This window comes from Rhipicephalus sanguineus, chromosome 3, assembly GCF_013339695.2.
Source record: "Rhipicephalus sanguineus isolate Rsan-2018 chromosome 3, BIME_Rsan_1.4, whole genome shotgun sequence".
Lineage (NCBI taxonomy): Eukaryota > Metazoa > Arthropoda > Arachnida > Ixodida > Ixodidae > Rhipicephalus > Rhipicephalus sanguineus.
The window spans coordinates 193,897,258-193,923,475 of record NC_051178.1 but is presented as its reverse complement, the minus strand read 5'-3'; the positions used below and the strand labels follow the sequence as shown (position 1 = coordinate 193,923,475).

Genomic DNA, 26,218 nt, shown 5'->3' with positions numbered 1-26,218 from the left:
TCACTGCGACTCGGCCACAAGCCGTACAGTCTTGGAGTGCACCTCCGGGTAGTGGTCGCGTACCTGCATTCCGTGGCAATGAATAAACCTATAGTCGGGTACAACTTTAGAAAAAACGGCATTTGCACCTCAAGGCGGATGCACACGCGCTTCCACCAATGGGCCGCGCGCTCTAGACTGACGTCACGAGCGAACGGCCGGTGCCTCCGCTCAAGGAGAAGAAGCGGGACTATTTCTTTGCCGCGGAGCAATCGGCTGCCCGCTTCGGTCATATGGGCGGGCCTCTCCTTTTTTCTAAAGTTGTACCCGACTATAGGAGTTGGCAAGCGGTCATGTTACCTGGCATAGCATTCGCGTAAGAAATGACGGCATGCCAATCTACAGCCAGATTACTGAACCTATCTAAATACATAGAACAATCAAATCCCGATAAACGAAGCCGCACTTGCTCAGCAGAAAACTTCGTGCTATTTGCACAATCTTCTTAAGTAGAATTCCCATGGTTTTAGTCAAGAGGAAAGCTAGTCATCATTGTGTTGGGTGATTGGGCCAAGAATGTTACTTGTGCTTGTTGTCCGTGCCCTGCTTTCACAATGGCTCTACTACTGCCGAACAATAAACAGCATACAAATGGTGGAGGTGCTATTTTCCCACATTCCTTAGTGGAAAATGAAACTTATCCTACATGGCAGCCACTGTGTTTTATGAAAGGCAGCACCCCATATTCTGCTCTTTTGGTTTACAGCAACTCGGAGTTCCAATGGTGACAGCACGGATGCTCTACCTATCGTCTCACATGAATCATAATCATAACAAAACTTACATCTTGAGCTGCTATTTTAAATGACAAAACTACACTGCCACAGCCACCATGTTGAAGCATGCCTTGCTTATAAGGCAGGCTCTGGATTAAAAAAAAAAGCCCTCGTCTTATTCGAATAAATATGGCAAACATGGCAATGGAGAAATAAATAGTAGGTTGTGCGAATATTCGAAATTTCGAATATTTTTTGAATAGTGTTTGCTATTCGATTCGATTCGCACTGAAATTTTACTATTCGAACTATTCGAACTTCCCCAAGACAAATGCAGTCAATGTCCGATTGAAAGTGACCCCTTCAAATTTTCAATATGCTTCACCTCATTACACTCTCGTATTGCGGCAAAGCTGCCTTTCAACTCCGTTACGGTCGAACTTGGGCAAGAGACAGTCAACGTCCGATTGGAAGTGGTCCCTAGATTTTCAATATGCTTCACCTCCTGACACCCCCGTATTGCGGCAAAGCTGCCTTTCAAGGTCCGTTACGGTCGAACTTAGCCAAGAGACGGTCAACGTGCGTTTGGAAGTGGTCCCTAGAGTTTCAGTATGCTTCACCTCATCACACCCCCCGTATTGCGGCAAAGCTGCCTTTGAAGCTCCGCTACGGTCGCAAATGTATTAACTCAAGTAAACGCTGATTCCAACATGAAGGTGAAAGATGTGGCAGAGTTGGGGGCTCAATTGATGCTGTTTGGACTTGAAATTTGGGCAAGAAGTCCGAAAATAGGACGCCGAAGCTTTTTAGCATCCAAAAATTCGAATGCTCTTAGATATCAAGTCTACGAGGCAGATTTGGAACTCCGACTTGAAGGGAGCACACTATTGTCTGCCAAATCAGTTGGGCTTCCACAGAAGTTGAAAGGGGAGGAGAGGCTGAGGAAATGGCATCTCTGCCTACCACGTGTAAAGTGTTGTCGGCAACACTTTGGTTGCACCATATCATGTACATAAATACAATTCGCCTCTACATTGCCTCATTCTTGATAAGACAACTATGAAACACCACCTTGCGAGCGTTTCATCAACCTAGCAAAAGAAACCTTTCATGTTGCTATCTCACAAGAACATACTTAGGGATTCTCTGCAACTTTTCTGTAATTTCACTTCGAATATTCGAAAAATGTTTGAGAAATATTAGAAAATTATTCGAATTATTCGATTCGATTCGCACTCAATCTTTATTATTCGAATTCGCTTTGCACCCAATATTTTGCTATTCGCACAGCTCTAATAAATAGCTAACTTCCTGCTTTTCGGGATCCCAGCAAGCTGAGTTAGATCCCAAGTATTCAGATAAGCTTCAGACCTGCATATTTTATATTTTGAACTATTACTGAAATATTTCACATTTTCCTTCCAAGTTTGATATACCTGGGACGACCATCAATGCAACTCCCGACACAGGCTTTCCCTTCACTTCATATATGAAAACACCACCAAGGTGTTTTCAAGTAAACTGACCTGCTATAATCAAAGCATGGTTTTGAATGTAGCACACAAGGCTTCCTCGGGCAAGTAATTTAGGCAAGAAGGAAAAGCAACGTAAATTTGCAAACACAATAGTACTATGTTGATTGCCGCTCACCTCCGAGAGGGTGCGCAGGGTGAGGTCGCAGAACCGACACGTGGAGTTCAGTGTGGTGTCCTCAGTGACATCTGGGGGCACACACACAAACACCACAGCCTCCGCTGAACTCTGCCTTGGCACTGTGCACGGCTATTTCATGGATCACGTGGTAGTGCTTCTCCAGGTCAACGGGGAAACGGAACACATACTTGGACTGGCAGAACAGGCATTGCAGGCTGGTGTCATTAGGGGAGAACACCTGCAACAGGAAGGAACGGGTTTCAACATTTCGAAGAAAAAGTGGCCCCTTCTATGATTCCTAAATGTGCCGTTGTTTCTAAAAGGCTTGCTGCACAGCCATGTAGTTACAACCAGATGCACAACAGTTGTTACATCCCTTAATTCTCTGCGCTGTCTTAAATATCTGAGTTACAATGCTTGCAGTCAGGAACCACAGCATTAGGGGTGTATGAACATTTCAAAATTTTTAACATAGAATTGACTAAGTGTCCTACAGTAGAACCCCGCTGATACGTTTTTGAAGGGACCGTAGGAAATAAACGTAAGAGACGGGAAACGTAAGAGCCGAAAAACAGGAAAAACGGCGAAATATTTAGTAGTACAGAATTTTATTTCAATTCTTACGAGCAGCACGAAAATTGGCGCGCTCAGCCGCGATCTAGTCGATGGATAGAAACGCGGAGCTTAGGACGGCCTCATCCACAGAAATGTAATCAATGTATGTGATTTTTTTAACACCAACAGCTGTAGGCATGAAAGAACTAAGCACACGCAATCACGACCGGCGCGGCGAGTCCGACCGCGAACCGCACGCACGACCGTGCGAGCTCCAACCAGCTCGAACTCCTCCCGCTCTCCGACAAATAACGATGATGATGAGTCTACGCCAACACGATGGCAGAAGTGAATGCCAATCTCGAAGGCCTTGCTTTCGCATGCAATTACGTCATACACGCCATGTTGTGCAATACAAATCTCAAAGGCTATGCTTTTGTCAATAGTAAATGCCAATCTCGAAGGCCTTGCTTTCGCGAGCAGTTACGTCATAGACGCCATCTTTGCAATTTGAATCTCGAAGGCCATGCTTTTGTTTGCATCAATAGAAAGATTCTGTTGCTTGCGCCTCTCATGCGGCTAATATTACGGTCAAACGAGGCCAAGCTGCGTGAAAATGCACCATGGCGGCTCTCTTTGGTAGTCACTCGGTCGGCTCCGAGCGCACTTCGCGACGTATCATACGGGAACGGTCCGACAGTTACGATGTAACAGCGGGGTTACCAATACATTGTATCCTATGGGAGCTATGCCGGGACCGGCGGAAAACGACGTAACAGCCGGGAAAACGCAGCAGTGAGGAACGTAACAGCGGAATTCTACTGTATTAGATTTGGTCATCAATGTGAATAGCCGCTAATCGTAAATACACAAATTTTCTGACTGCCTAGTTTACAAATATTCATGTACTAGGTATTAGCATAAGTTATGAGAGCTTACGTAGTGCAGCAGGCTACTTTGCTCAGGGAGTCATGTGTTATTGGCTCTTCAATGATCATTCACACTGCCTGAAGAGTTTGGTGCATGTGAAGAATTTGCTTATTTGTTCCCAATTCTCCATTTGTACTCTTAATGCCAAAATTATGAATACTAGCGGGATTTGAACACCATTTTATACAGCTTGTAAGAACGACTGCTCAATATTCGAAAGCTATTTGTACAAAATATTAGTTTTTTCTGGCACTAATTGATTAGGCCTCAAAAATCAGTATTCGCACACCTCTGTCTGACAGCATAGTGGCTAGTTGAGAACTGTACACAACTTGATGGCCAATGCGATCGCATTAAAGAACAAGCAAGTTTAACGAAGTACTAAAGAAGCCTCACCTGTCGGAAGAGGAACATGCCGATGAGGGAGTCCGCGTTTTCAGCCTCGGCCAATGGGAGTTCGCTTTCTACCAGCTGCACTGTGTTGGGCAGCTTGAGAGTGTGCGTGTCGTCCACGGCGTCATTGGTGCACTCCTCCAGGCTCATCTGGGTGCTGCTCCTCCTCCGATTGCCTATCACACCTTGTGGGGTGCCTGCTCCGGTAGGACTTGTTACGCTTGGCCCCACTGTACCAGTGCTGCCGGTAGCACCGTCCTGAGGGACAGAAATTAACAGAGGTTCAGCATAACAGCATAGCATAAGAGCATAACAGAACATTCTGCAAGTTCCAGTGCACATTCAAGGGTGTACAGAGCAATGGTACAAAAACAACAAGACACGAACAGGTGCTGTTCATTTTGTCCCAGTTACCGTTGCACAGTAAACTTTTGAGGACACCTCACTAACTAGCCCAAGCAATCACTTTGTTCGGTGCACAGATGCACTGCTGTCAGAGGTGCTCAAAACAGGTTTGTGTGTTTGGTAGCTTAGAGAGCCCCCACCTTGTACAGTCTCATGCAACAGCTTGTTCTTGTGTGCTCAAGCAAATTCGGTACTCCATCTCCCATTTTTGGTTGCCTAGCCTCAGTAGCTACAGACGGAAGAGCCGGGGATCTCTTTGGTCTGAGCTTTTGCAGTACTACAAGCCACTTATTCCTCATCCAGCAACAAGCATTAACTTAATTACAACTTACTACAGAAAGCATGGCCAACTGCAAGAAAAACAAATGAACAAACAAGCTTATCAACAAGCAGCATGAAAGCCTAAATTCACTGTAAGCCATAGCACTGATGAATGCCAAGATTGATGATAAGAACGCCACTTCGCATATACACACACTGGTGGTCTGCATGAAAGGTAGGCTTGCGTGCCAGTATTAGAGTACGGACTGCAAGAAATTGAAATGAGAATGTTAAACTTTTTGATTGAGCTACTTGACAAATCACGATTACACATATTTTCAGTGCGCTGTATTGGTCACATCACCCTACAAAGAACGGTCATTAAAGAATCATGGCAAACTATACCTGAAGAATTCAACAGTTCTCTTGTGTCGTCAATAGCCTTCTGTATATCTTGCAAGTGTCGGTTATGGGAAGAACTGAGAGAGTTGGTGTATGCTCACTCTGAATGATCGGTATGATTAAGACAGACCAGTACTGTAGTTAATGACAGATTCGTGTGCACACTTCCTACACGTTGGACAAAGTCACTAAGGGCCTGCGTTAAAAGTCACGAATCAGTGCCTCATTCATCGAGAAACGAGCTAATTTTCCCAATAACAACTTGCAGAGTAGCAGAACGCTGAAAATTCTAAATACGGTACATACCGGAGCAGGTTCTTTCGCAGTGGCTGCTGCTGTTGCGATGCCTGCAGCCGGTGCTGCTGGCATGCTGTCCTCATCCTCAGCAAGGTCCGTTTCATCCGCAGCGAGTGTGTCGGCGCCGCCCTCCCGCATGGCACGCACCTTCTCGGTTGCCCGCTCAACCGCCCGTTGTCGGTCTGTGCCGCACACTTCCACCATAGTGCCATCAGCCATCACCACAAACACGCGGTTCCGTCGAGTACGCGGCTGTGTCAGCTTCTTGCGGCCACGCCGCGCCGCCAGCATCTTGCGTTGCTGTGGTGACAGGTGGTGCATGGGATGTGGTGGGTATTTGCGTGGCCGGCCCACTTTCTTCTTGGGGACCTCTGGCACTATAGACGCGGAGGATCTACATCTTCACCCACAACCTGGACAAAGCATGTACAGCATACACTGGTGAGTATTTCATAGGTGGGTTTCGTAAGTACTGCATAACTGTAAGATTGTTCAATAATAAAATGAAAATAAGGAATACTGTTGAAACAAGCAAGTAAGTTCTGGTAGCAGCAAGCCATCTGCTACTCTTCCTGCTACATTCAGGTTACATAATACACAACAGATTACACTTGGTCTCTGACAAAATGTAGCTCATACTACCAACAACATACACTGAACCACAGGAGAAAGAGAAACAAGGAAAGCTATCGGAATTCCTGTTACACATAATCATGTTACCATGTGACAAGAACTGCTCAATAGCTGGTTCCTAAGTGTGGTGCAGTCTTGTCTCTATACTTCGGAGATTGAATAAGGCTATTGACAGAAATGCAGACAAACTTGTAAACATGACCACACATTCTAGTTCTTTTCAAAGTGCTGGCACTTAATTTATGCTGACAGTATAACACGTGCTTGGCACCAACCAGGAATGCGGCCTGCATTGAAGTTCCTAATTCTTGCTTTGAAACATTGTCAGAGACTATAAAGTGATAAGCTGGCTTGCAAGCACCTCACACAAACAGCAGTCTTTCTATTAGGGGAACTGAAGCCAGTGGTGTGTAATCTTTGTTTCTCACATCATGTTTTACCGGCTCCACATTGAAAATCAGCTAGGAGTTTGTACGGCTGTGGTGGCAAAGCAAAGCCAACCTCACTGTACGTGTGGGAGCCTTGCAGCAACACTATGAATCAGTGATGAATCATCACTACGAACAGCCAACAGACATTCTACCAAGGGTGTCAGAACTCATTTATACAGCTTCACTGTCTTGGTGTCAGTTGCTCTGAATGGCATACTTTCATGAATTATTATTATTCCTTTTTTTTTCCAAGCATATACCTCATATATAAAAAAGGACGATTACAATGAAATTCCCGTCTAATTTTTTTGCAGATCTGTGGCAATTAGTGAGAGGCTTAACCTCTAGGTCTCAAGAGGCCAAAATTTATTGCCGTACACTTTATGACAGCATGCCCATAATGCATAACACAACATAACTGCCACCGGCAGTTTCTAGTAGTATATATTACATTATATCTGTTTAAGCTGCCGTTGCTCTAACACACAAAAGAAGTGTACACCAAATGTGCTGCTTGAGTTAACACTCAGCCGTACAATTAATTCCACTAACAACGTACACAAGGAAGAAACTCACCTCCACTACAGTCTTGCACTTGGTCGAACGGGACAGGGAAGGAACAAACTCTGTATCATCATCACCGTAGTAGAAGTCATCCCTAGCCGGTCGTTTCCTCTTGCGACCTCTGCGAGATGGCGTAGGCACAGGCAGAGTCGTCTTGCGTGGCCTGCCAGGGCCCCGGTGGTAAGCCATCTGACGTGACGGCGAAGAGAACATTCCGACAGCTTTCATGCGTGCTCGGGCCACCACTGATGGCTTGCGGTACGGTGAAGTGAACGAGCCATCCTCTTCTTCCTCCTCCTCCTCTTCGAGGGAGCCCAGCTGAACCACTTCCACATTGATTGTTCGTGGCTCTTCCTGCGACTTGGGCGTTGACGAGGCTGGCTCCTTTGTTTCCGTCCCTGTAGCACCACTCGATGGCCCAGGTACACTTTTGATCTCCGGATGCTTGGGACCTAAAACAACCACAGGATTCAGGTCCACCCTGTCCAAGCCACTCACTTGCCGATGATCGCCTTTCACAGTAATGTACTTGCCGGGATCGTCCGGCTTTGGGATGTAGATGATTGCTATGGACTCGGTGTCTTCCGCTTTTGCTTCGCCAGATACTGCTGTGTCCCCAGCAGCCGTTTCCCGAGCGTTGGGACTCATTACGGTTGTGGGTCGTTTGGACAGCGGAGTGCCTGTTGATGCGTTGGACATTCGCGTTGGAGATGCGAGTGACTCTGGGCTCCGCGGCCTTTTGCTGCACACCGTCTTAATAAAGTCTTTTGCGGCTGACTTACTAGTGCGGCCTCTGCGACCTGGTTCGGTTGTGGGCGTGGCGAGCTCCTCTCCTTGTCGGTGGAGGCCCAGAGCCGAGAATATGCGCTTATGAGTGGCTGCTTCGGCGTCTTCACTTGTACTGTCATCCTCATCCTTGATCTGGTAAGTGCCACAAGAAAGATCAAACCAGCAACATAGCATTATGTTATTAGGCAACTTCAGAGTGCACATAAAAACATGTGTAGCGACAGAATTTGTTACAAATGAGACCACTGAGCCCTATGACACATCTACAAGCGAAAGCAAGCCTCAGGGCACATTACCACATGGTTCATATGCTAACAGAAAGCGTTAATAACATGGCAAGCTGGGAGAGTTGGTAGGCTAACACACTTGGGTAAATGCGCAGCATGGCACATATGAGGGACAAAGACTAGATGACACGAACAGCAAGGGTTTGCATTTTTTAAGTATTTAAAAGATTACTTATTTCAGAAAACTTCAAAGCAACTGTCAAAGTTCCCAGCAAGTTCTAAAGAGATCTGTGTTAAACTACTGATTATTTTGAATGCAAACCAGTTTTGCTGCAATCATTTTGATCCAAGGGCCGTCATGAACCTGCTGCAAGCCAATTTACCAGCAGAGCAATGCATTGCAGTTAACACTAAGCAGCTTTTACAAAAGCTTTCAAGGAAAGCTTGAGCCCTTACCACTCTTCATACTGAAATACAAGTCCAACATAGAAATGTTCACATTGGGCAATTGTTAAAGCAGTTCACATAAAATTTACAACATATCAAATAAAAAGTTTAGTTTTAGAGAGTACTGTGAAAATCATTTCATTTGTAAAAACTCTATCCTCACCTAGCCACAGCAGTTGGGTTCAAGGAAACGTTCACAACACATACAACTTATAAAATGAGCTCAGTAACACTTCCTTACTGTCAGAGACTTCAGTTATTACAGTGCTCTCTGGCAATGCACACAGTAAACAGTGAATAAGAACTTCATGACAAACATATATGCACAATACTTGACAACTATGATACCTCAATCCTAGGTAACAGCTTTAATGAATGCATACGTTAACTGCAGCCAAGTTTCTAAGACTAGTAATTGTGTAAGGCTAACAAGCATTGTGTTAATACCAATCACACAACAGCAAGGCAACAACTGCTAGTGTTGACTACAAGGTCACCTCTTTGCTTGAGGAGCTGCCGAGTTCATCTTTGGCGTCCGTTTTGTTCTCTGTGCGGGCAGCCTCTTGTTGCTCTTTTTCAAATAACTGGATGAGCCGCTTGCTGATAATGTTCTCTTCTGGCTCCCAGCAGTTTTCTGAGCTGCATTGAAGCACAATGAAAACACAGTGTTTGCACATAGACTCCTCATGCAGCTGATCATCTAAGTCTGCTCAGTCAGTTCTGAAAAAGTTATACAAGCTCGTGTTCGCACAAGAGCTTTATGACAAGCCACCGGAAAAACAATGGTAAGGCTTCATTATGCACGCTGTAGCTAGCTGCCTTTAGTGTCCTAATAAGGCAGAGCTTTCACTTTATGTGACATTTCAACAGGTGCTAAAGTTCTCTCGAATGATCATTAGAGGAGACAAAGCGAGTGTGATACAAGTGCTACCGTTCTGTTTACTTGAATTGTGAAGAATGGCCAGAACATTTGTTCGGCAGCTGGCATAGCCGATGAGATCATACAAGGATTGCACAAACCCGAAATCAGCGTGTAACATCGACATCATCAAATACATCATACATTTCAACACTTAATGATGACTCGCCTTACTAAGTGATCACTAAAACTCTGAGCAGTAACAAGTTTCATCAGTTTGCTGCTAACAGACTACCGTGACTGTTTGGATATTCAGAAAAGTAGATAACGTTCCAGAAATAAGCACTACTGCAAACACTGCTACACAGGTGCTTATTTATGCAGAAAAAGTACTATACAAATTACAGAACACGTAAATAATTACTATCTTTTCCAATCAGCCTCCTTATAACTTCTCACAGCTTGAATATGCATGCAAGATAGCTCCTTGCAATTGAAAACTAAGTCCCTTCAAACAATGCTGCACCTTGTAGCAGCTACTATAGGCAATATACTAGAGTAAGCTTTTGCAGATAAATTTTGGAGTTGGAAAAAAAAAAAGAATGTATAACTGAGGGATCTCGAATTAGTCTATGATATCATCAGCAGTCGAAGACAGAAATTGCCTAAATGAAACCACTGATATATGTGGGCCAATTTTCATTTCTCAATGCAGTCGTTGCAATGATTATATTGGATGCCGTTGACGTGTTAACCCTTTGCGGTCCGTTGTCGGCCCCTGCCAAAAAAAGCAGCATGGTTGCAGCGGTCCGTGGTCTCGCACTTCTGGACAAGCTCCTTCGCGGTTCATTCATGCGCGTTTTCTCACTACATTATGCATCATCTGTAAAAGTGTAAGTAAAATTCTTTCACTTGAGCTTCGAGTCTTTCACGTTCGGACCAGAATGGACGGAAGCTGAGAAAGGATTTCGGACCGCAAAGGGTTAAACACTGACGTGTATAAGTGAAGTGGTTTTCATTTGTTGTGCAGCTCTGAACTTGGGAGTCTAGTGGAATCCACAAATGATAACACAATCAGGTAATGAATGATCTTTTGTGGCAGTGAAGTCATGAGCATGAGCAGTCGTCAGGAGCATGACAAGTAGAAGGGGTGGCCAGAAACTCACTCTGGGTATCCCTTCCATTTGAGGAGATATTCAACTTTTCCAGCGGCATTCACCCTCTTCTTTAGTATCTTCTCCACTATGTACACTTTCTTTTTCTGCAAGGAAGACAAGGGAAAGGGGAAAGAGACAACAAGCTTTTCGGACATATAACACAAAGAATGAAGGCGCCAAAAAATTATGATACTAAATGCTTCAGCATAGCAAACTTCAGCATAGCATAGCAAAGAAAGCAATAACACATAGAGTGAGATGGTTCAGTACTGCATTGTTTGTCCAACATTAATCAGACATGTTGGGAGGGTTTCATTACAACTGTTTCAAGCCTCTGTAACAAAAACACCGTCTCTGTAGGACAATACCAAGGGACGCTTCTATGCTGTGCCACTGCTTACTAGGTTGCATAGAAGTGTGCGCAATGATATACTGAGGAACCATGCAAGCGTGATGCTTGAGTAAGTGCTTGTTAAAGAGGCCTCAATAAAAAAAAAAAGAAACATTTGTGAAAAAAAGAAAAGAAAAAGAAAGAGCCTGGCAAAAAGAAACAGACTGGCAAACTTAAAGATGACCTCAAAGGTAAGCTAAACTACAATAACCTTTTTTAAGTGAGAATTTTTCCCTCTTTTGAAGCAGTTTATTGTAAGGAGGCCATATTGTGCATACAGGTAAAAAGGCTTAAGGGGGGACATGGTGTGTGGAGATATTTTCTGTATCTTATGTCCAAACCTGATGAAATTAAATAGACTTGTTTGGTTTTTCATGCTGATTTCAAATATACAATAATTTTTCTTGTAAGCAAACTGGTTTACGAGATACACAAAGCTGCCTCTCTATTGTTTCCGGAGACAATAGGAGAAAAGCCGTTCAGCAGAAAGTGAATATTATCAGATAGCTAGATACTACTATATGCAATAAGTGCAACGCTGCAAACAGGTTTCAGATCGGATCATAACTAGTCATTCTGCAGATGATTGAAATTCAGTGTTTGTACCATGACTACCGTAAAGAAAAAACAAAATCAATTTTAAAAAATCTATGAGCAGAAAATTAGAATTCCGCTCTCAGCACTTTGTGATACACAGCTTGGGCTTTATGTTAAAAAAGTAATTACAGCTCTAGCTGTTCTAGATCATGAGATATCACTCCAACAAGCTAAATAAATGACCCAAAAACATTTAACGTTTAGCTCGTACTCGTAGCACAGATCTAAACTGCAGATGAAATACGGATTTTATAAGACTTCTCTTAGGCTTTACATGCAAAATAATAGCTGTAGATGTCAATAATATAATTTAAAAAACACTTTTTTATTTGGTGATTTTTTTGTCTCCACAAGCCATGTCCCCCCTTAAGAGCTAACCACAAAAAGCCGGGCAGATATGCAAGCTGGACTACCAAAGCATAATGTGCCTAGAACAGTTGATGAGCTGGAGCTAACCTGTGCTGTGCTTTTCTCGCAGCGCCTCAGCAGGCACTTTTTTCTTGGTCCACGAAGACCCGTCTTTTTCTCCTAGGAGAGCAAGAAGAAAGAAGGCTTTCTTCAGTACTGCACTGCAGTCAAAATGCTTTAACTACAGCGTCTGCCATTACTAAAGCTATACCATTTGTCAGCACAGTAGAGATGTTGCAAGCATCTCACTGCACTGCACATAATTATTCAACTGCAGTGAATGCCTATGCAGAATACTGGCAGGATAACTTTGGCCGCAGAACCAAAATAGACACTCGGCCAAGATATTGAGCTGTTAACACTTGGTTACTCTTAGCTGCAATGCAAACAAAGGCAAAAGGGTTTCATCATTGCAGGTAGCTAGCAGTGTACTACTGGCGTGATCACACAAACAGCTCACATAAAGTACCGTATTTACTCGAATCTAAGCCAATGTTTTTTTTTTTTTGAAAAAACAATGTGCGAAAGTGGGGTGTCAGCTTAGATTCGAGCACAATGATTAAGCTTTTTTTTCTGGCCTTGCAGATTTCGGGAGTCGGCCTACAATCGAGGGCGGCCTAGATTAGAGTAAATACGGTAAAAGGCTTGAGGATCGCAGAAACAAGCTTGGTATTGAGTGAGTGCAATTATACTTTCGGGACTGTCACATGTCGTACACCAAGGCAGAAGCTCCCAGACTGGAGATACAATAGTTAAAAGATGAAGGAATCACAAAAATTTGTTTGGCACAACTGAATTTCAGTTGAGAATAACTTTAAAACACTGGTCACTATTTCACGGATGGCTATCACTAGGGAAGAATGACCAAATTTCTCTCGCCAATGAAATATAATAACAGCAGCAAAACTTACTAGGGCATTTTACCATAGCCAAGAAAACCACATGTTAAGTGTCTCGGCCACAGCAAGTTTGCATGCAGAGTACTAATCCCCACAGCAGATTTCCGAGCAACTGCAAAGTTAAGCAGCTAGCCATGTTGGCGACGGCAATGCTAAACCAAATTATGCGACTTAACTATAAGAAATAAGCTGTTTTCTGCAGGCAACTGCAAATAATGTTTTCACAAAGTTATGTCGGGTATGGGCTATCCCATGATCTTTCTTGCTATTGATAAGTGATAAGGCACATTGACACACGAGTTAACACGTGCTTCAGAATGGTAAGTCTTAGTATTAATGCAAAGAACTCTAATAAGGAATTGTGACGTCCGCGACCTGTGCTGCTTGTAGCGCATGTTCTTCACAAGATAACAAAGTAACCTTTTGCTAATGACAGCATGGCCAAATATGGTCAAAGCACAAGCCACGAAAAGTGAATGAGGTCTTTCAATTGCATATTTAACCTTTAAAGGAAAAGAAAGTATAAGCTAACATTTGTTTTCAATTAACAATGCATTTATAAACAAGCATTAACAAACAATACGCATAACTGCCTCTCCTTGACTTGATGCCTTGACAACAGGCTAAGTTGATGTACACGTCTCAAACACTGTTTTTTAACTGCGGACATTACAGTCGCCAAATTCTATAAAAACAAGGAAAAAGAAAAACGAGAAGGCCAGCCCATTGCAGGTGTTTAGCCCAACTATTCAAACTATTTTTCTGTGAACCCACCGTGCAGTTGGCACACTGAGCACAGTCCTCGGTTCTTCTGCAGCCTTCACAGCGGCCACAGGCAACAGATGTTCCAGGACCGTGCGAACGTGCCTGCTGGGCCTTGGAGGCCTGTTGCTGCCGCTCGGCGGCCGCTACCTTGCAGGCGCGTTGCATCTGAAGCTTCTTCTGTTGCCGCAAACGCTGCGTACAGGAAGTAAAAAGGCCACGGCCAAAAGAAGGCATGACTACTACTACTACTACTACTACTACTACTACTACTACTACTACTACTACTACTACTACTACTACTACTACTATTACTACTACTACTACTACAACGACAACAGTACAGGGTAGACACAGGCAGCTTCGCTGTAAAAAGAACCTGCATACTATGTGGCAGTAATCAGCGTTTTTTAAAGTAACAAATGACATGCTGATGAAGCTGAGAATGGTCCCCTTTTCACCATGCTTTTTAGTGTTCAGCAGGCACATATTACAGAGGAATCAGGACAAGGTAGGTATGTGACGAAATTGTAGCCATCACATCAAACCCAGCTCATTGCGCAAGGTTTACAATAGGAATTGCCAGAAGTTATGCTGATACCTTTATTCAAAAGGCGGCACAGGTGAGCGATGGCCCCGTGCTGTCTGCATGCCGACACCCCCCCCCCCCCACCTGAAATGCTAATTGCACGAGTGCTTCTTGTCAGAGAAAAATCTGTGAAGACGCAAGAAATTTGCCAGTGGGCAAAAATTTCACAAGGATAATGCCAACATGTGCGATACATTGGCACAAGCCACTATATGCATGGTCATTACAATCTTTTACTTAACCTTCACACATTCACTTTTGTATAGCACATCCCATTGACCAAATGTCACACTACAGAGATCCGAAAATTTCATCATTTCTCTAAATTATCATATTTTGAGTGTTATTTTGATAAGTATTCAGTGTTCCTATCCTTTAAGTGCACTGATGTCGCAAGTTATTTGTGCATAATATGCAAATAAGCCAATAACTTGAATTAGTGGCTCTATGCTGTGAAATCTATGGGAAAATAAGAAATGGTAGTTCGGCCACCTGACAATTATAAAGGCTTCGCCACTCTGCAATCGGAATCGTTAAAGTTTTTATCATAAATATACATAACAATGACATAATCCAGGGTAAGTTCTTTCATTCAGCAGTAAACATCTGATACTGATTGCTTGCAGCTTAGATTTACAGTGCACAATCCCAGGTCATCAACCATTTTCTCTTTCTCTGCATCAAGGCTGGCAATGCATAATACTTCCAGTAGATATTTTGAGCGTAAGGCTTGGACAGTTTCACCTGTGGAGGGTTAGTGCTTATCATTAGTGTGTAATTCCACATATTGTCAGCCGCCTGTTCTATGGTGGTTGACAATACTACCATGGCTAGCAAGCAAACTCTGTGCTGGATGACTACCTGCCTTGCTTCTCCTTACTATACTGTGAATACATATGGAATCATATGCAATTTAAGAGCCAGGCTATCAGGACAGCACATTCATTACCAATGCATTAAATTTGTAAAATATGAATCAGCTATGTCAACAACAATAAGCACACATGACTCAAATTTCCACAATGTACTAGCACGTTGAAGCTTTCCTCGATTACAACTTTCCTTTGTGACAGTGCAATGACAAACCTGAAAGTATCGTTAGTAATTTCTGAACAATGACCATGATGTTCACAGCATAGCTAAAGTCTTTCTAAACTCAGCAGCTTTCACTTCGCAAACACAAATCACTAGTGATGCTCAGAACTTGAATTTCATAATACAAACACCTTTCACGTCGCCGGTATTCACCTGATGCAGATAGCCAGGGAAGCCACGCCGACCTGTCTTCTGAAGACCATTGTTTTTGGAGGCTGAGGGAGCGACAGAAGCTTTTTTGTCTTCGGATGCCTCTTCATCTTTGACAGGCTTCTTGGCCGTAGTTGCTTGCTCCTCCTTTGGTGTCACCTTCTCAGACGTCTCTGCATTGGCTGTGGCCAGCGATAATCAGGGTTGGAGCACTTGAACATTACTCGAAATTTTATTGAATGTGGAAAATGGTCTTGGACTGTCATGTATGATATCGATATGCAACAATGTGCTATCGAACCTTGACATAACAAGTACACAACGTACTATCAGGTGTAATGATATTAAACCAAAACATTTCTCACAGATCCATGCATGTTAATATGTGAGATAAAAAATGTCAAATATGGTATTAACAAAGCCACTTTTGTGTCTGATATGTCCTCACCATAACAAGGTTATATTGTATTTCTAGAGAGTTTGCCAGTCCACAGTTGTCAGAGCAAATTAAAATTACGTGCGGAACACATATAGATATCTTTATTGACTCACCATCGCAGAAACTACCAAACTATAGTGCAACGCAATATTCATTACAGTATAACTGACATTATAACAGTTTTCTAAACCCCCTGAGACCTTGAAGGACTAATTTTTAATGTGTACCTTGTTAACAGAATTATCAGTGCCAAAATGTGTATAACTACAGTGCACATACCACCTTACAAAATTTTTTCCTGAATGCATAAAGCAAGAAAGTGATAAAAACTATGAGGATCACGTTTTGGCAGTGAATCAAAGCAAAAGGCTAGTATCTACACGGCACCCACATCACGCCTGACAACATTTTAGACTTCTCTTGCACATATGCACCAAGACTGGCATCACAGCATGAAGTCGGCAAATGCTTAATAATTGAAACAACACAGACTATTCCCATGTCACCATTATTCAAAAATATCTGCGAAGGTTTAGACAGAAACCTTTTTTCTCTGTGGTCTCCGCATCTTCAGGCTTGCCAGTGCATCCTTTCTGTTTATGTGTGATAAAGGTGTCAAGCTCGTGGAAAATGGTGCCGCATGAACCACATTTCAGAAAGTCTGAAAATGAGGCAAGGAGTCACAATCAGAACAGTGAAACGTGAGAGTAATGTAGTGCCATTTAAGTAATGTATACACAGACACGGTGAAAAGGTACATCTATACAAGCCTCGTAGCATGTCAGTTTTGACATTCGTGGTAGCTACACAAAATATGTTCAGAGCAAGTGACAACAACTATTAATAAAATAAATTTTACCTTTGGAACAACTAACATAGGTATCGCCACCATTTTCAGCAAACAAACATAGTTGATAAAGGTTCTTAGACAAACTTGGAGTGTCTTAAAAGGTTGCTGACGATCAGTAAGCATGTTACTCAAAATAAAGACGAAAAAAAAAAGGAAAGATATAGCAGTTTTGTAAACTGCATCCTTCAGAGCATTTCCAAAGTGGACAAATTTAATGTACAAATGAATAGTTATGTATAAATTTGCTACATTTACGAGAGCTTTGCCCAAGTCCCAGTAATAAACTCACTGTGTATTTCAGAGGGACGTATATTTCAAAAATTAAGGCCGCTTTAGATGTAACTAGGTGGCTTTTGCATGCAAAGCTTTTTACAATACAGTTGAACCCAGATATACCACATCTGAAGACCACAAAAAAGTTGTATATATAGGTAATTTGATATATAAAATATTTTATATTTTCAATACACACAATTCTACACACTACACAATAATACGTTACATGTGGCCTTGATATATGCGGGTTCGATTATATACCTTTTGCATGTGTATTAATGGTCTAGAGATCATGTATACTAGCTTGAAGGCTCAGTTCACACTCATTTGGATGAACGTGGTAAAACACGTTTTTGATAAACACCCGAAAAGTGCACATTTTCAGGATGTTATATAAATAGTCTAGGAAAGCACATAAACAAGGGGCAAACGCACAAGAGATAAACAAGTGCCTGTACGTCTCTTATTACGTGTTAGTTGCTTGTTCATGTGCTGTTCAAGACGATCATGAATAAAAAACTAGCCCATATTACCACCCTTGTGGTGTTATATAGAACAACACACGTGTGAGATAAAAAAGGCAATTCGCCAACACGTTTGTGTTAGCGTGCACATCTTATCTGTGCAGAGAAGTATCTATTGAATGGGCGACAGCCTGCCGACTGCATAACATGGCTCAAAACAACTTTGTTTTTTTTTTAGTTTTGCCCTCAGTGCTTCCTAGATAATGAAGATCAGTTGAGATAAAGTGTTTATCTGTCAGCAGCGTGTCTGTCATCTTTATGTTGTTTTATCTTAAGGGAGCCCTGCCACACTTTTCCAAGTACTCATCGAATGGCTTCATTAAAAGATTATTGCCTCACGCATCGACTGCCACACAAAAAGATTTTTAGAATCCGTCAAGTCCAAGCGGTATTACATGGATTTGTCACGCGCCTCAAGCGGTTTGTGGTATCATTTGTCAAGAGAAGAGGGAGCGATTGCTAGCTGACTCTGAGCATTAATTGTAAATCCCAGGCTGTGTACTGCGTTTTGTTTGGCTCACACGTTCTCAGGAGCCTCAACTACCAATTGGCAGCATTTTCTGACCATGCTGAAAAAGTGTTGCAGGGCACCTTTAGGTGCTGTTTGGCTCTTTATAAGGGCGTGCCATATTGCAAGTCAGTTCTGTGGTATCCCGGAAGGTGCCGGAAAGGCTAAGAAGGGTCAATCTTCCTTAACCCTTCCGCCACCTTGCGGGATTCTGCGGAACTGATTTGCAATAACGTGTTCATGTGCTTCAAGTTGTCGATGAATTCGCCCTTGCGGTGCCATTTGCTAGCTTCCTGGTTAGCTCAATTGGTAGAGCGACTGCCCTGGAAAGGCACTGGCCCCGAGTTCGATATCAGGACCAGGACGAATTTTTCAACGGCTAAGAAGCTTTCTTTCCAAGAAATCCGTATGGATTTTCTTGTGGCTTCGTGCTACAAATGGGTGGTTGTCAATTTCCCTGATGTGCCAGCCCAGTTCAGTACACTTCTGAAGTTTACGCAATTAGTTTTGTTTATGTAATTTTGCAGTTCTTGAAAATTCTTATAAAAGCTTGACAACCTCGATAAAAAATCCACTTATCAAATTTGGTTGCGTGGTTTCTGAGAAATGAAATTTCTCTGCTTCTATGCATATGATACGAGTAGGAGCACCTTAACTGAGGTGTCCTCTTAATCGTGCACTTATGCTCACAGTTCGGAAGCTTTACTGATGCACCTGCATATGCTTTGAAGATTTTGCTTGTTTCCTTACAAAGCAAGGCCCAATTTAAACACAATTTATAAGTTATCGTTGCAAACTGCACTGTGCACAGGCAATCAGCAATGAATTTAGCAATGCTGGTCCACGTGTCCTGAATGAAACCATTGCATAAAACTTCAGAATAAGCAAGAGCTGAAAACGTGATATATAAATTTTGTAGACATTCTTGCCATTTAATTCTCTCACAGTCCACCATACACCTTACCAACTCATCCAAACCAGAATCCTTCAATACTTTTCTGGTCACGAAACTTTGCTGTTGCGCTATGGGAAATCATATGCTGCACAAAGCTGCCACAACGCGGTGCCATTGTGCCACAGAGGGCATCGCTAACGTGCCGAAACGCTTGCGCTGTGTGACACGAGCTGATGGTTGTACTGCTTTCTGTGCATCTGCTGCGCTATTTTTCGAGACAGCTCAAGTGTCAGTGCGGGACAACGATGCCAAACGCGCGTTACGTGCCGGTGGGCAGTTCCGTTCACAAGAGAACAACCAAAAGGCGTCGTTTGCATTACGGAGTAACAAGAAGCAACATGAGAAACTGAAGTGGGCCATACCGCTGCTAGATAGTCACAATTACAACTTTGAATTGAAGTGCGCGCATGTGTGCCCGAAACACTTTGATGCCTCGGGCATCGTCGCTGCCTGCGATTCCAATTTCAAGGGTGACGTCGTGTCCCCGGAACGTGAGAAGCCTCTTTATTATTTGTGTTACTTGTATCAGTGCCATGCTTTTAACAAAGTTGTTCGTTACCTGAGGCCTTCTGATGTCTCTTTGCCTCTTATTTTACAAAATAAAATGTCGTGCTGGTTGCAAGTTGTTTTTGCTCTGACATGTTATATTCTTTTTCTGATTTGAATTATAGGATTATTGTGTTTTCATTCCGATTTTTCTCATGATAAGAATATAATATTGGTACCCTTTGTAACCCATAAAGAATATAACACCTTGGGCTTTAAAAACCAAAATATCCAGACTTGTCTTTTCTGCATCGCAACCACAAGCTGTGTGATTAAGTGCAAGGCTTACCGACGCCTCTATAAAAGACCACTTCCTGATAATAATTTCCGGGGTTCTACAGGCAAAACTACAACACGATTACGACGCACACTATAGTGGAGGATCCGGAGAAATTCAGCTACCTGAGGTTGTGTAGCGTCTACTGACATCGCGTAGTACATGGGTCTCTAGCATTTCACTTCTGGTGAAATGCGACTGCCGGCGCCGCATTTTCGGGCTAAGCAGCCAAGTAGCGTAAGCACCACGTGGCGACAGACCACTTGCTCAGATAAATGCCTAATCACAATGTAGTTTTAACTGTGCATATCCTAAAACTTCAGTCACCTTAATCCTATGAGAATAGCCACAACGAAGACATTTAGTTATGAATTTTTATCTCAAATTTATTCCACTTAAGTCTTATTCAGAAGTGGCATCGCTTGAACGAAAAATGTACACCTCGCGAGGCACCTCAGTTTCATTTTTCTTAGTCATTAGACAAAGTCATTCTACAGAAACAATGATTGGTTTTAATCTCCTGTTGAAAAACTTCTCACAGTTTAACAGAAAATTGAAGATCTGCGCTGGGCGAACAATCTGGTGCTCTGCGCATCCAATAATTTGCACTTTCTTAAGGATGAAAGTGGGTGCAACAGCCCAGATGTTTGCCTCTTTTTACAAATAACACCACTGGGGCATGGTTGCGGGTGTGCAGCATTTAATTTCAGGCAACTATTAAAAAGTGAAACTTCAATAAGCGTTGAGACTAACAGCGCTCACCAGGCCACGGTGACCGCATTTCGCTCGGGGTGAAAAAAAATTAAAGAAAGTCCAATTATTTACATTTTGATAAAGGCCTTAGATAACTGAAAATGAATCCGGAGTCTCCCACTTTGCCGTGCCTCATAATAGTATGGTTACGATGCGTGAAACCTAGAGTTCTTGCATCTTTTAGACTGAAACTGCCACGAGCGTGTTTTGAGCGGCTATGCTTTTCATCCGGGTGCTCATTTCAAGACATATGATGCGCTCGGGCACACATTTATGCATGCTGAGGGTTAAAAGTAGCTATGTGCAAGTAAAGAGACTTTTGCAGATGTTTAGAAAGCTAGAATATCGAGGCTGTCCCATGCACAACCACAGTGGCAGCAGCGTTCACATGCCCTCTCATGCACAGTTCTGCCTCTAGCGGCGGGCGCTGGCTCGATACCAACGTGACGTGGTAGTTTCGTGACCAGAAAAGCACTGAACGACTCTGCCCAAACTTTCACATCAGTCAGCCTTATCCAAGTAATGTCACATGTTTTGAGCCATTTCAGTAAGTGACCACGAGGGTAAGGAATGATTTGAAACAAAAGTTGAATAAGAACAGCACCATGTGGGTTCAATGTGCCCATTTGAATTGGCAAACACCTAACTGAACCTGCTAATCGTACCATGGTTTATGGTAGTTCCATGTTGCAGAGAAATAGAAAAAGAAGAGGGAAATGATTTGCTAACCCATGGTTTTTAAAGCTTGTCAGGAGAAGCCTTTTTCTCTTGTCAGCGGCCTGGTATCATTCTTCTCGGAACAGTAGAAAAATGGGGGTCCTTTACCTGCAGCAAGTGTCATAACTGTAAGCATCCGTCCTCTAAAATGCTTATACACATACAAGAGAGAGAAGCAACTTTATTGAAGTGAAAATAATTCAAGAGAAGACATACAAGCGTGAACTGGAGGTCATTATGATATCCAAAAGCAAAAAAAAAAGGGAGGGGTGTATGAAAACAAGGAACATGGTGCCTTGAAAAGTGTGCAGATTTCTTGTCTTGAGTCCCGTAAAGAATACAAATGACTGGTGAAAAAAGCACTGCTTCAAAGCAAGTAGCTAACATAACAAATTATGCAAGAATGAACAATGGCTAACATGAGTGGTTTGGCTAGTCATTGTTGTGACAAATTCAAGGAGGCATTTTAGGGTGACACTAGGTGATTGTGCACTTGAATCTGACATGTCTGAGTTGACATTCAATACACTTAGCTAATATACCGCAAGGCAGTAATACTGGCGAATCCTTTAGTTTGTGAAACAGCAATCTTATGACACCAAAAGCTGCTGAATACTGCTGAATTATTTAGAAAATAAAAGTGCATAAATTGCAGTTTTGTGTAGTTTGCACCTTCAGCAGACACACTTTCTCTATTTGTTCCGAAGTTGTCAATGCAGAACGTAAGTGTGTAATTTCTTCATGAATCTGAAGTTGACATTCCTTACGCAAAACTGCTGTTGTGTTTGCTTCCCTCGAACTCTCATTTTTCGTGTTGGCTTACACCTGCTCGGGTTGGGCCTGCATCATAACGACAACAATAATGACAGTGCCAGTTACCAACTATAATTGATATTAGTTTAGCTCTGGGCAAGCAAGGACAGAAACGCTGGTAGGCGGAAATTGCTTTCTGGCACGCGGCATTTTTCATTAATTTCGCTTGACCTTTCTACTTGGGCAAGTTATGCATAGATAATGACTCCATTCTGTAACAAGCTCGTGTAACACGTGAACAGATCCATTTGGCAGGGAAGTCACCAATGATTACGTGTCATACAGCGAACTATCCTTTTCTTTTTCCTGTTGATCCATTCAGAACGTTATTGCAAGAAGCGCGCATGAAGAAGCGTCGTCACTTTGGGCCAGCCTTCAGACGTAAAACATTCGAGTAAACAGTCACCACACTTTAACGTAGGCTATGATATACGCCCTCTAAACTTCACACACTGCACTTAAAAAACCATCGCAGCAGGAAAAACGTCAACAACCGGCGCAATGCCGAAGCGAGCGGCAGCGTTTCGGGAACTGAAACGTCACCGGAACCGTGGTAGGCGACCGTGGTATGTTGCGTAGCCCCCGGGGTTTCAGGGTGCGTTTTCGAAGCAATGCTGCCGCTTCATACGACGGTAAAACAAACTTTTATTCGGCGATCTCTCAACACGCATACGGTGCCGACCAATGACGATTGGCATCTTTCTGGACGATCTTTCGCTCGTGTCCTTACTGGCGTTCCATTCGAACGAATGCAGCAACAGGAACTGTTATACGACCGAGACGCCGTGACCACCGACGTAGCGCCATCGGCTTCCGTTCAAGATCTCTAGTTTCTACCAGGTACACGAGGTCGAGTTCGAAAGACACACAGTACGCCCCGCTAGGCGCGAACAACTGCTTGAACAATGCCAAACTGGCCAGACCTCGCCCGCGGCACACAACTTACAACAGTAACATAAACTGCAACAAAATCTACGACTCTACGTTTCTCCCGTACACTAAATGCGCAAGCCGGACATGTTTGCCAACTGAAATAACATGGCATGAGCGAGAAAAAATAATTTTTTGCAGTTTTCGGGTGTAAGGCAGCGAATATATGGCAGAGCTGTGGCGCCCTAATCGGCCATGGCGTCAAAACGCAGAAAGGCAACGGTGACTTGAAAAGGCCTAGCAAAGCCCACATTTGCAGTGGGCTTTGCTACAGTCGAACTGGCGGCTTCTCTGCGAACGCCAGCGGGTCGCCGGCGACTCTAGGCCCCTATTCATCGTCGCTAGGATTGTTTTCAACTCGAGTGGCACGGAATAGAAGCGGAATAATATTACTCACCATAGATTCAAGTAAATGTCGCACGTCTCCCCTCGCGAGAAAAAGCAAATCTTGCCGGCAGGCGGCGCATGTTTTCGATCGCCTTTCGCCAGCAGACGGTGCACGTGACGTCAAGGGATGACGTAATTACGGAATTTTGGCGCGAATCTGCGGAAGCCGTGGAACGAAGCACCACGCGGGCACGCGGTCGTAACCACGGCTTAGGTCGTGGGGGTCGTGGGCGCAGCAACGCGCGCGTGGTGAGAGAGAGAGAAGAAGCATATCCTTATACCTTGACCGCGGTTATGGGGCTGAATGTGGCAAAATAGATGACGTGGAATGGTTTTGCCTGTCGACGTAAAATGTTCGCGGGGTTGCGGTAGCGTAAGGGGATGGTACACCCGAGTACGTGCCCCTCCCGAAATTTTCGTTTACCGTAGGATCGGTGGCGTAACCGGGCTCTCATTTAAAGGAGGGGAGTGTGTCAGGAATAACGTGTGAATATGCGTATTATATACAAAAAAAAATTAAAAATTCGGGCGCTACGCTGATGCATATTAATGTGCCAGGGCATAGCCAGAAATTTTTTTTCGGGTGAAGGAGGTGGGAGGTAGTTTCAACCATACTTTATGTATGTCCGGCCCCGGCGGTCGGCATTTCGATGGAGGCGAAATGCTAAAGGCCCGTGTACTGTGCGATGTCGGTGAACTCACTCATGAATCGGCTCACACAGACTCAATCAAGCCGTGAGTCCGGGTGGTTAATATTTTGGTGAGCTTGAGTACGGTTGATAACATTTTTAGTGAGAGTCGTGAGTCCGCTTGAGAAAAATCGGGGTGAGCCTGAGTCCGAGTGAGCCCTATAAGCGCAAAATATAATTCATGAGTGATTCTGAGTGAGCTCCATATTTTTTTGCCGACCTATGGTGCTACCTAGTCAACTTCAGCATTACTATCAGCCTTATGTCGGCTCACATTTATACACGGTCTACTGACACATACCTAAACGCACTGGCATCCATACGCCAGCTCAATATTTAGTGATCAGAGGCGTGCGTTATGGAGGGAGGGATGCCTTCAACCCCCCCTCCCCCCACCCTCCGCAAACCCTTTCACGTGAAGCTCCTAATAAAAAAATTGGGGCAGCTACGCACTAGCAGTGCGAAGTCTAAGGAGGCGGCGGAGCTGGTGGCGTTCCCCTCCTCCTCACCACCACTTGCCTTTCCCACCCCTTGCTATACTATACTATACTATACTATACTATACTATACTATACTATACTATACAAGACAGCTCCACTAACGTGAAACCTGCGGAGGTGCGAAGCACCGCTGTTTCCCACTGGGACGCGTCAATAGCAACGTTATCCTCTCACTGCTAGAGGCAGCTAGCGTCGCTGACAGCGCCCATCGCAGACAGGACAGCGTCCAGCGCAGAAAACCTAGCCTTTTCTGAGCCAACGCGCCGCCTTATTTGCCACTCGTAGAAGCGCACGTGGCGTTGCCTCTCGCGGGCGAGCGCGTGTTCTCGCGAGTTTTTCCTGCGAGAACGCGCCGTCTTATTTTCAACTTGCTTTACCGTGACGGGCTACGACGACAGGAGACGCCGAAAGCCCGAGTGCGTAAGGTGCTTCACACCTAAAATATCTCGTGTGAGTCGTGTCTTGCAATGAAAATGTCTTTACTGGATTGCAACCACTGACAACTCCAGGGGCGTAGCCAGAAATTTTTTTCGGGGGGGGGGGGGGGGGGGGGGGGGGGGTTCAACCATACTTTATGTTTGTTCGTGCGTGCGTTTGTATGTGTGCGTGTATATATATGCAAGCAAAATTGAAAAATTTCGGGGGGGGGGTTGAACCCCCCCCCCCTGGCTACGCCCCTGGACAACTCGTATTTGAAGGTACGAGATCAAAAGCCGCCACGTAGAGTACCAATTATGTGAGATATTGGGCATTGTTATATTTTGTTGTGTTAAGTCGGAGTATATATTTTTAATCATGAACTCTCCCGGCTTTTGGAACATTTCTGCATTGACGCAATGGTCCAAAAAACTTAATACACGCTAACGCACTCATGAGTGAGAAAGCAGAACTTTATTCAAGGGAAAGGGGGATCTTGGAGCTTCTATGGTTGGGGCCCTACGTCCACGGCTCCACTGGCCTTGGCTGCCCGCCGGACTTGATCCAGGAGCGCGAGCTGCACTCCCGGGGCTGGCGAGTTGTGCATCCCACTGCTCTGTACTATAGGTGTTAGAGGTTTGCCGAGAAAACAAATTGATGACAAACAAATTGCGACAATGTGAAAACGACGTGGCAGGAGCGTCTCTGTGCGTGCGCAATGAAATAACCTGCATGTGATGTTTTGATAGCATTAATGTGGCATCGCTAGCGTCGCGTCTCCACATGCTGGTGCTCCAACATACGGGGTTTCCGTGACGTCGGTGCAAGCCATCTATACCTATATAAGCGACTACACGTGCTGCGCAGCCCACACTTCAAGATCTACGACGCGCCTCCTCCACGAGACCATCACGGCGGGTTGCCACTGGAAAACAAGGGGGCCGTTAAAAAAATGATGGGAAGAAAAAAATAATATTGCAGTCGTAAT

General features: G+C 43.9%; 1 protein-coding gene across 1 annotated transcript; it reads right to left on the bottom strand.

Moving 5' to 3' along the window:
• LOC119386224 (uncharacterized) lies at positions 1-23,669 on the bottom strand. The gene is given in 15 exon segments (XM_049414262.1): positions 1-63; positions 2,406-2,507; positions 2,509-2,646; positions 4,290-4,544; positions 5,661-6,040; positions 6,043-6,064; positions 7,292-8,200; positions 9,240-9,381; positions 10,768-10,862; positions 12,203-12,274; positions 13,828-14,010; positions 15,653-15,831; positions 16,633-16,749; positions 21,507-21,602; positions 23,635-23,669. Coding segments are annotated over 14 exon segments (2,661 nt in total). The 5' UTR covers positions 21,511-21,602; positions 23,635-23,669.
• Between the last annotated feature and the right edge of the window lie 2,549 nt (positions 23,670-26,218).